This window comes from Mesitornis unicolor, unplaced genomic scaffold (genome assembly GCF_000695765.1).
Source record: "Mesitornis unicolor isolate BGI_N332 unplaced genomic scaffold, ASM69576v1 scaffold50634, whole genome shotgun sequence".
Lineage (NCBI taxonomy): Eukaryota > Metazoa > Chordata > Aves > Mesitornithiformes > Mesitornithidae > Mesitornis > Mesitornis unicolor.
This window is the reverse complement of record NW_010183282.1, coordinates 356-11,903: the sequence shown is the minus strand read 5'-3', so window position 1 is coordinate 11,903 and position 11,548 is coordinate 356. Positions and strand designations below refer to the sequence as shown.

Genomic DNA, 11,548 nt, shown 5'->3' with positions numbered 1-11,548 from the left:
CCTTTCCAGCCACTCGTCCCCAAGCCTGTATATCAACATTATAGCTGTCATTAACATCAGTTTTAATTATTATTTCTATTAAATATATTTCTAGTTCAACCCACAAATCTCCTTCCCTTTTCTCAACCTCCCTCCCTGGGGAGGGGGCATTGGGTGATGGAGCAACTGTGCAAACCACGCCATCCACCGCTCAGCCTGCAGCTCGCTTTCCTTCTCTACCTGAAGAGCTGCAGCTGAGAACAGCTCACAACTCATCACCTTTGTAGCCACATTACAGTAACACCAAGCCCAAAGCAAGGGGCTTAGGTAGCAGGAGAAGGTACTGGAGGTGTCAAGCATGGCAGGAGAAGCCCACAGTGGCACAAGAGGACGCGTGGGTGGCCATGCAGCACTCACCTCGGACGTGGATGTCGGTGTCGGTCATGAGCAGCACGGCCAGCGGGTGGACCTGGGAGGAATCCCGCACAAACACCCCGCCGTTGGACTTGACCGCCATGAAGTAGGTGAGCCAGCGGCTGTACAGCTTGGATGCCTCCCTGCAAGGAGGAACAGCGTTGTCAGGCTGAGAGGTGGTGAGTTTTGGTACTGGCACATGTGTATGAGGCAGTGTCGGGGTCCCCGGGGTGCTGTGATGTGCGTGGTTTGGGGTCCTAGATCACCCACCTGTTGATGGTTGACTTGTGGAGCAGAACGGTGCCGGCCTTTGTCCGATACGCGTAGCTGTTGGGTTTGAACTTCCCTTGACGAGTCACTTTGCCTTGTCTCACCTGAAACGAGAAGAGCATCTCAAACCCCTGCCCAACCAGCAGGCACTGCCCACCAGCAGCCAGTCTGGCTCTCCCCATCGCTGTCTCTCCTGTGTGTGTTCCACTTCCAGCAGCTTTCTTATGTTAGCAGAGTACATAAGTGAGGGTGACCAGACCTGGCAGTCACCAAACAACACTCAAAGGGCAGCAAACAGAAGGAAGATGCCACCTCGATGGCTTCTAGACCAAGCTACAAGAACCCAAGGCTGAGGAGGCTGCTCCTCATAAGGAGGGATCCAGGGACAGCAGAGCAGCAGCCAAGCAGGACACACGCTCCCAGCAGAGCGCAAGCATCCTTGGCACCTCGATCCTCCCCTGTGCCACCCACAGTGACCAGCAAGCCCAGGAGAGTGATGGCAGAACAGGGAGCCAGTACCTGGATGAGGTTGGGGTAGAGCCCAGCCATGAGGACTCCCTTGACCAGTTCCTCCTCTTCGCTGTACTGGTTACATACAGACGAGGGCATGGTACAGTCAGACGGGGACGACACCAAGAAGGCTTCGTAGAGGTTCTCCGAGAACTGCTTGACAAGGCCTGCAGGGAGGAGACGGCCCCAGGGAATAAGATTCACCCTCTCCTGTCCCACCTGTGGCCTCCCTGGCACCCAGAGCTACACCCACACTCCTGGGTGCCAATGCCAGAACCTGCACCCACTCCTGCAGCCACCTCCCCACTTCTGCACCACGTGTTTCAGCCTTTCCAGGGGGCAGAAGCAGATCTCCAGGACTCACCATTGATGAAGCGAAGGCTGGGGCCGTACAGGTAGTAGTCCTGCAGGTAGTTGTCCCTGGCACGGCTGTCTCTGCGTCTCAGCACCTCCTCCCAGCCCGCCACAGCTCTGACAAACGCGAGGTGATCGCTCCCGCTCTCCCGGCTCAGAACAGCCTTGGCCTGGGACACAGACGCACGGCAGTCAAGCAGCAGTTCCTTCCCTACCTGCTTTCTACCTTCTTCTGGCTGGGGCTCCTCACCTTGTCCACCTCCGCACGGTTTTGCAGGCTGCTGCTGAAGGGGTCCCGGGTGAGGCAGGAAACGATGACGAGCAAGGGGTGGAGGCAGCGGTAGATGGATGCCAAGACGATGGCTTTTGCCAGCCGAGGATCCGTGGAGATCTGGGCGAGGCGTTTGCCCAAAGTGGTGAGGGCTTCTCGCTGGTCCAGGACTCCTGCAACAGGGTACAACCATCAGCTCTGAGCTGGGGCCAACGTGGTGGCCACTGGCATTGGGGAGCTGCCAGGAAAACCCACCTACAAGGCTTGGAAGATTTGGTGTAACCTCCAGGAGAGGCATACAGGGTAGGTGCCTGCAATGAGCACTCAGAAACACCCAGGTCTGACTGCCCTGAGGCCAAAGAAAAGGCTGTGACAACTGGATCACAGAACAGAATCCCAGAATGTCAGGGATTGGAAGGGATCTCAAAAACTCATCCAGTCCAATCCCCCTGCCGCAACAGGAACACCCAGATGAGGTTACACAGGAAGGCGTCCAAGCGGGGTTTGAATGTCTGCAGAGCAGGAGAATCCACTGTCTGCAGAGAAGGAGACTCCACAACCTCTCTGGGCAGCCTGGGCCAGGGCTCTGTCACCCTCACTGAGAAGAAGTTTCTTCTCCAATTTCAGTGGAACCTCCTGTGTTCCAGTTTGTGTCCGTTACCCCTTGTCCTATCATTGTTTGTCACCGAGAAGAGCCTGGCTCCATCCTCGTGACACTCACCCTTGAAATATTTCTAAACATGAATGAGGTCTCCCCTCAGTCTCCTCTTCTGCAAACTAAAGAGCCCCAGCTCCCTCAGCCGCTCCTCAGAAGGGAGATGCTCCAATCCCTCCATCATCTTTGTAGCCCTACGCTGGACTCTCTCCAGCAGTTCCTGTCCTTCTTGACCTGAGGGCCCAGAACTGGACACAATATTCCAGATGCAGTCTCACCAGGGCAGAGTAGAGGGGCAGGAGAACCTCTCTGCCCTACAACCACCCCCCTCCTAATACACCCCAGGATGGCATTGGCCTTCTTGGCCACAAGGGCACAGTGCTGGCTCATGGTCATGGATGACACCCACCAAGGCCCCAGCTGTGAACTCCAAGTCACGTATTTCCTCCTTTCTTCATCATTCTCCCCTCCTCGGGAATTTCTCCCCACTTCTTGAGCAAAGCAGCATGAGAAATAAAATAGCACCACAAAGCGTGCGGTTTGTGAAGTCCCCATCAGCTGCCATCCCTATCCAGGGACAACCCTGCCCCGTCTGTGCCAACTCCCACACTTCCCACGTTCAGCCAGCAAACGCGCTTCCCTCCCGCCCACACCAGGCCGCAGCATGAACTCACCGATCTCCTGCAGCAAGATCACTGCTTCATCCACAGCTTTGATGTCAGGGCTGTCCAGAGCCTTGGAGAGAAATTCAACCGCCTGCAACGCAGCGGGGGAGGGAAAAGAAAAACAAAAAAGGGGCATGTTTTGTGTTTCCCATACAGGAGGGTGGGAGAGCCCTGAGGCCACTGCCCTGCTCCTGGGCCCCAAACTGCAACACAGCTCCCTCTTGGTTTTCCTGCAGGGATACGAGCTCAGCCCTCTCCACTCTTGCAGAGTCTTTTAGACACACTCTAATCTAAGTAATCTATACATTTCCTGCTCTTAACTTCCCTAGAGAGCACGGCATTTATTTATTTAGTCCTTGCATGAACACAAGGACTGAAGTCATCGGCATTTGGGTTTTTCCTACTCATGTCTGTGGCCAAATCACATCTCAAAGTGGCACCAGGCAGGCCGCATCCTGCTGGTCCAGTCAGCTGCAGTCTTACAGGCAATACACGGTGCTTACCGTTTTCTCCGGCATGTGGATCTTGGCCTGAACCACCAGGTTCTCCAGCGGGGTGCGGAGGATCTCTGGAACCTGGTAAGTTGGCATCTTGTCCAGGCGGCTGCGAGGGAAGAGGTGATAGGCAAATCCCGACTGACAGCGGCCAGCGCGGCCTCGCCTCTGCACCACGTTCGACTTGGACACCCACACCGTCTCCAGGCAGGACACCTAAGGAGAAGGAGGATTAGACATGAAGGCTCTCACAGCTCTCTGTCGTGTTTAAACACAGCCTTCCATGCAGGTCACAGACCTCAGAAACTCCTCACGACTGATTAAGCACCCTGCTGAAGGGCAAGGGAAGCCTTCCCCACTCTCCTCTCTCTCTCAGTGCCAGGCAGCAGCGGGAAGGCCCGAGATGCTCAGTGCATGGATGAGACCCTGATGCCATCTGCTGGACACCTACTCCAGCTCCACATCACAACACGGAGCATCCCAGGGGCTCATCTCGCTGCTGGGAGCTGCCAGTGGAGCACAGGCCTTGCCTCCCCCATGCCAGTCCTGCTGTGCCCTAGCACAGGCGCTGCAGGGTCTGCGTTGTGAGATGGACTGGGTTACAATTGGGCAAATATAAAAGGGTTGGGTTTAAAGCAGAACTGGCCCAAGGTGTGAATTGCCACCTGGCCCTGTAAGATGTCCTAGCACAGGGAGGGGAAGGGGCAGCCAGAATCCCTTCTTCCAAGAGTAACAGGGACACAGCTGCCTTCATGTTAATGAAAGTGTACACGCAAGAGCCTTTGCAGGGCCCAACACAACCAGAAATGTGGCCTGAGAAGAGAGTAAAAATGCCCCCTTAAAGCTGACAATAGGCTAAGACAGCTTCAAACAAGAGCAGTAATACCAGGACTTGGGGTGTTGGGTGAGGAGAAGCTCAACAGGAGCCAGCAATGGGTGCTCCCAGCCCAGAAACCAACCCTGTCCTGGGCTGCATCCTCACAGTGTGGCCAGCAGGGCCAGATCAGGGGGATTCTGTCCCTCTGCTCCGCTCTGGGACCAGAGACCCCCCCTGCAGGGCTGTGTCCAGCTCTGGGCCCCAACACCAGAAGCCATGGAGCTGTTGGAGTCCAGAGGAGGCCACGCAGATGCTGAGGGGCTGGAGCAGCTGTGCTGTGGGGCCAGGCTGAGAGAGTTGGGCTTGTTCAGCCTGGAGAAGAGAAGAGAAGGCTGCGGGGAGACCTTAGAGCACCTTCCAGGACCTGAAGGGTCCAGGAAAGCTGGGGAGGGACTTTTGAGAAGGGCTGGAGTGATGGGAGCAGGGGGGATGGCTTGAAACTGGAATTTGGGAGATTGAGAGTGGATCTTGGGGAGAAATTGTTGAGTGTGAGGGTGGTGAGGCCCTGGCCCAGGTTGCCCAGAGAAGCTGTGGGTGCCCCCTCCCTGGCAGTGGCCAAGGCCAGGTTGGCCGGGGCTTGGAGCAGCCTGGACTGGTGGAGGTGTCCCTGCCCATGGGGGTTGGACTGGGGGGTCTGTGAGGTCCCTTTCAACCCAAACCAGTCTGGGATTTTACCAAAAAGGCAGAAAGCAAATGGGAAAGGTCCAGATGTTAATGGTGTAAGAGAGAGATTGGAAGGGAGTAGGGATTTGCCTTCAATTTCTTTGAGGACACCAGATTTTTGCCTGTTCAGCAGAAGTCGATGGGAAACCTGGCAAGCAGCTCAGTACAGGCAAACACTTTCCAAATGATGAGTCAAACACTGTCCCCAGACAGGGACACAGTGTCAGTACCCCAATGTCCAGATGGGAAGCAGCTCTTTCATCCCATTAATTACTAATTAAGCATCTCAAACGTTGCTCTGAAAATGTCCAGCAGCTCTGCTATGTCCCAAATGCACTTAAGAGGCAAGAAAGCATCAGTACCTTGGTCTTTAAATCATAGCGCTCCTCCTTGTGCGTGCCACTGTCCACCACATGGACAATGTCATTGATGGTGATGGACGTCTCGGCGATGTTGGTGGCCAGGACGATTTTCCTGACGCCAGGCGGAGGCCGCTGGAAGATGTTTTGCTGGTCCATCATGGGGATGTTGGAGTGCACTGGGAAATAAAAGCAGAGTCAGTGCTGTGCTGCTGAGCTGCAAGGCCAAGGCGGGCAGAGATTCTCAGCCCTGCTGGTGCCATCACCTCCCACTTCCAAACACGGGGGACAGGGACACCCCTTGTAACACTGATGGTCAGCAGCAGCAGTTTCCTGCCAGCCAGACCCTAGGAAAAACCCTCCACACATCCTTAGGGAAGGCCTCATTTCGGTTGCTTCAATCTATGGCTCAACACCAGCAGGAGCCCTGATCACCTCCCATCCCACAGGGGCTGATGACACCACCAGAACATCCCAGTGCCCCAACGCAGGAGTCTCGCTCCCATAGCTCAGCTCTGCAGCTCCCCCCTTTTCAAAGGGCCAACAAGGAGGGGGAAGGGGGCATCCTCTTTGTCTTCTGGTTTCACTTGGTCAAAAATGGTTGTCAGCAAGGGCCCACAACTCTTTTATATCGCACATTGGCCCTATTACAGATCAGCGACGCAGAGAAATTCTCAGCAACTGCACAGCACCGCAGGGGACTGCGAGAACACGCAGCCTGCACAAAAGAACACCTGCATTTATCAGCAACCAAGCTGCTCGAAATCGTGCTCCTGGCTGGCCTTATTTCACACCGAATAAGGGAGGAGGGTTAAAAAAACCCCTACAAAAATCCCACAAGCAAACAAATCAACTCCCTAGATCTTACAGCCTTGCAGAGTAACACTGGCTTTTTGTTATAAATTTCCCTCCTGGGATACAGGACGTTGAATTCACTGATCAAAGCTGAGCTACAGATTGTATCTCCATCCCACAAAACTGGTCCTGAAGATCTTTTCTGTGTCAGCTCAGCACGCAGCTACAGCAAGGCAGAGTTTAGCGGTTTCCTCCTCGCCTAATTCTGACTTGCTGGAGGCAAACAGAAAACCAGTTTCTTTGATCACACACAGGTTTGGATGGCCTCTGCGAGGAGGAGTTACTCGTGCTTAACACACACAATTACACAACGAGTAAACACACCAGGGATACGAGCTTGCTCTGTATCAGAGCGCGAGGGGCTCATCAAGAAAATTGGCCTATCCATTCTCCGAAATTTTGGGGAGAAAAGCTCTGGCGATGCCATCTCACCTGGTAGGACGAGGTACCGGCTGTTCTGAGAGCCCAGCATCTCGAGCAGGCGCTGCTGCACTCCTTTGATTTCCTGCCAACCGGGGAGGAAGCAGAGGATCCCACCTGAAACAGAGCAAAGAGTTAAGAACAAGCGACCTAGGAATCCACACAGAAACTGCTTCTGCTGCACAGAGGGGACACCCATGATTTCCTGAAGAAACCCCAAAAAAGCAGGGCCCAGGTCAGTGATTTTCCCTGCCAGCTGATCGCTAAGGAAACCTGCATCACATCGATCATGGACAAACGACAGATACAGCCATTGCGGGAAGTTGGACCCAGGGGAACATTTGTCTCAACTCCATACCCTGCTGTGCTGCATCTGCTTCTGTGAGCTCGGTAGGGCAAGGTTTTAAAGCCAGAAAGAAACCAGGTTACCTGTATTTTGAGAGTGAATGCCTTCTGGTCACTTTGTAACGCTTAAAACTGGTAGAAGTACTCTGAAAATCCTGCCTTCCTCAGAAAAACATCACTTTCCAGGGATGGCAATTAACAGGGATGGGTCTCCAACACAGAAAACTAACTCAACTGTACAGCACACAGCTGCAAATGCTGAAGCACAGACAAGTCTTGCCCCTCACCCCAAAACCAGCTGTATCTCAGGACACTAAGAGTGAGACACTGAGGACCTGGATGCTGTATTAGCCAAAGACTCTGAATTAGCTCATGCCCCACTGATCAAGACCATTCAGATCAAGAGGAAATCTAGGTGGCCTTGCTGGAGTCAGCTCAGCATCGTGTTTTCTCTGCAAAGGGTCTGGGCTCTGCAAGGGATCACTTTTTTCCCTCTCCTCAGCAAAAGGAAAGAGCAATGGGGCAAAGCAGAACGTACCTGGTTCTCCGTGAGCATCGATTTGGAGTACGAGGTCGGTGATCAGATCAAGATCAAGGACACATTCGTCATCCGATTGCTGGATAAAACAGAAGGACACACGCAGATAAATGAGCTGCAAGCTTGCAGAAAGGCTCACAGAGCATCTTCTGGAGACAGCAAATGCCTGTACTTGGATGGCCTGCCCAGGACGAGGAGCCAGGAACCTCAGGAGCTTGATTTTGGCTCCATCTGGAACCCGCTCTGGTCGCAACCGCTGCCAGTTTCCTCTGCTGTGCAGTGAGGATATTCAGGCCCTTTCCCATTCTCCAGACTCAGAAGCTAACAGATTTGTGTACCTCTACTGAACAGCACTTACCAAGTAACAAAAATGAATGTGACATTTTTGGGGACAAAACTGTGCCATGTGCACCCAGGCCTTCAAATCCAGCAGGCACAGAGCAGCAGCTTTGGTAGATCTCAGTGATTTGGAACATAGGTATCAGGCCAGCTTAAAAAGCGCAGGTTTAAAACAACCCAGCCACAGCAGAAGCAGAAAGATTGCCCTGAAGGCAAGAGGACACCCTCAGCAATTTTGCTGATGATCCAAAACCAGGATAAGCAGCTGATGCACCCGATGGTTGCTCAGCTGTAGGGAGGGACCTCTACGGGCTGGAGAAATGGGCTGACAGCTTCTAGACCAGCAAACTGGACTAGAAAATGTCCAGAGGTCCCTGCCAACCTCAATGATTCGGTGACTCCATGACCCACAACGGAGGTTTACCCACAGTAGAGTGCACGTCTGGAGGGCATTTTCCAGAGTAAGAGCAGCTGCAAAAAGCAGCAATCGGGGAATTGAGTCACGAAGGACCAGTGAGCACTGAGGTAAGAGGCTGCTGTAAGCCACAACCACCCCAGTTTTGGATCAGGCGTGCGCAGAGCATGCAGACACTCCAGTTTGCATCTCTATATACACCCACAAGTAGAATGAGCTGTTAGCTTACTCAAACGTAAACAAACTTCCCATTAAAGAGGGACAAAAGCAGCCTGGACCCAATTCTGAAGTCATCTTTATCCATAATTTAATCAAAATACTCGGGGATTCTACTAAACTGATTTTCTCCGATGGACCTGGATTTAAAGTTAAGCAAACACTGTCCAAAAGCGACAGGGAAGAGGCCCAAACTGCCCCCTGCGGGGACACTACCTCATCTAAGTGAAACAGCTTCACCCCTATGCTCCACACCCACCTTGATCTCGTAGTGCCGGTGTCGGTGCCGGCCCAGCTTGGCCAAGATCTCCTCCAGGTAGTACTCCTTCACCGGGTACATGAAACCCGGCACCTTGACCACGGGGCAATCCCCAAAATAATGCGAGAAACGTTGATTGTCTCCCGTGGCGCTCATCAGGACCAGGCGCAGGTCAGGGTTGAGCTTCTGGATGCCTTTCAGCTTCGGTGTTGACGTCTCGCTCGTGGACCTCATCGACCACGACGTGGCTGACGCCCTCCAGGCTGGGGTTGCCCTGCAGCTTCCGCAGGAGGATGCCTACGGTGCAGAAGAGCAGGGCTCCTCCCCTGGCTGGTGGTTTGCTCTCCAGTCGCACCTGGTAGCCCACGTTCTTCCTCATGTTGGGACCCAATTCCTGCGCCACGCGCTGGGCGACCGAGATGGCGCTGATCCTCCTGGGCTGGGTGATGACGACGTTGCAGCGGGCGCCGCGGCCCTCCATGATGTAGTGTTCCAGCAGGAGCTGAGGGATCCTGGTGGTTTTCCCACAGCCTGTGTCTCCTGCTATTACCACTACGGGGTTCTGCTCAATGGCCGATAGGATGGTGTCCTTGTGAGGATCTACTGGCAGCGGGTGGCTTTCCTGCCACGAGGATCCTCTCCTTTTCCACAGGGCCAGGAGATTCTGGCTAAGGCGAACTTCCTCTGCTTCCAACATGGGAATGTAGGTCTTCCCCGTGATTGCATCGCTTATCGCACCTGATTCCTTGCTCAGGTTCATCATGTCGTCAGCGATCCGGGGCCTGGACTCCCTGATGTCCACTGGATACTGGGAGAGACACAAAGATGGGAGAAAAAAAATTAGTACAAGTCCTGAGAAGGACAGAAAGAAACAAGTGTCTGGAACAGACTCAGCCAGACTGGCTTTGCAGCGAGCAAACTCTGCAGTTATTAGGTAACTCAGCTGCTTATATTCTGAATTATGGTTATTTAGAGGGAGAATTAACTCGGGGAGCTCCCTGCGTTTTCCTCATTGTGTCCCCTATTTTAAGAGAGGTTTTAGCGCTGATGCCTGAGCCGAGAGGCACAAAACAGTCACTTAAACTCTTCAAGTCAGTGGCTACGCTGCACGCAAGTGATGCAAGGGCCCCTCAAAGACAACTTTTGGAAACTATCAAGTTACACCGGCACCCTTCACTCCCTCAGGAAGTCCAGCCACGTAACTGGCACAAAACGTAAGCGTTCAGCTAAGCCAGAAATATTCCATCTTGGCAAAAGAAAAGACAGAAGTCCCACATCCCACAGGAAGAACTAAAAGGAGCAACAATAGGTCAGGAATTGTCTCGAACACAAATCAAAGCATTGGCCCAGATGTCTGCAGGATTAAAAGTTCAGCTACAAATCAGTACCTTTGGATTCAGCCTTATTCAGAGTGGCAAAGCCAAGCTTTCCACGCACGGCGTGACAGCTCACGGTCACAGGAGCATGGGATGCAGACCGAGCTCCTTCAGGATGTTGCTGTTTTCTAACTTTCCTAGCCCTTACTTCAGCCACTTAGAGCAGGTCAGAAGCAGCTCCTGTCTTGGCTTTCTACTGCTTCATTTACTTTACAGTACCTATAACGTACCAAAAAAATTGCCCAAGATCTTTACTGTTCAGGCCCATCAGTGACTTGCCAACTTCCAAATACGGGTATTAGTTTGAATTACTTCAGTAAGCTACACATTTCTAGCTAAGCTATGCTCAACCTCATCTTACCCTAGCGCTGCTGTGACCTGCACCCTGCCTCAGCACTGCTCCAGCTCCCATGGGTGTCTGGTCACCACCGGTGCACCAGGAAGAGAGATCTCCTGGGTGAAAGCACTCACCTGCACTCATCACTGATGTTCAATACCATCAGAGACATCCCCAAGGGAAACCTGCAGCTACCATCCCCTGGGCCTTGTAAAGCTACGAGGCACCACCACAGTTCAAAGGAAGTGATGCCTGCACAAGGCAGCATTCAAGCCTAAAAAGGAGGCTACAAGCAAGCCAAAACTGCACTCATATCATCTCAAAAGCCAAATAACGCAGAAAAATGTCAGAGATGCATACAGAGAAAGCCTGCTGCCAGAAAAAGTCTCTCTTCCCTGAAGGTCACCAGGGACTGATCAGATTTTGTGGCAAACTATCAAGCCATGGATTCCCTCGATGTTTTGCCATGAAGCTTTCAACCCACATAAATGGGAGCAGCCAGAGGTGGTTCTCAGGCAGCCCAGCAAGCCTTACGTGATTCAGGTAGTTCTCAATCTTGCGCAGGGTTGCTTCGGGGACTTTGATGTGGCAGGGTTTCCTCTGGTTCTCACCAAGCTCCCGCAGTGAAGTCATGTTGTACATGGCGTGGCTGAGGGGATTGTTGTTCTTGTCCACCAAGCCAAGGCTCTGCAAAGGAAGAGGCAAACGCTATCAGGCACAGGACTGCTGCATGCCAAGTGCTGCATATAGAGCACATAGGTCCTATGTTTTTGAAGGGGTTAACTCCTTATCCTGTATCCCAGCTCCATCACGAGAAACAAGACATGATCCCATCTCAACTCTGGTGAAATGGATCCACTGGAGCCAAGTGCTGCCTCTCCCAACACAACACACACAAGGAAGTCTTACACAGACCCAGCAAAGAAGCAGCAGCCAC

The 11,548-nt window shown here is 53.1% G+C and overlaps 1 protein-coding gene across 1 annotated transcript; it reads right to left on the bottom strand.

Annotated features, from left to right (window-relative positions):
- Positions 1-331: 331 nt before the first annotated feature.
- LOC104540286 (putative ATP-dependent RNA helicase DHX30) lies at positions 332-11,294 on the bottom strand. Its single transcript, XM_010184058.1, is given in 13 exon segments — positions 332-536; positions 664-767; positions 1,183-1,340; positions 1,538-1,697; positions 1,778-1,971; positions 3,128-3,209; positions 3,622-3,828; positions 5,515-5,690; positions 6,799-6,903; positions 7,670-7,756; positions 8,913-9,100; positions 9,102-9,706; positions 11,146-11,294. Coding segments are annotated over 13 exon segments (2,379 nt in total). The 5' UTR covers positions 11,254-11,294.
- Between the last annotated feature and the right edge of the window lie 254 nt (positions 11,295-11,548).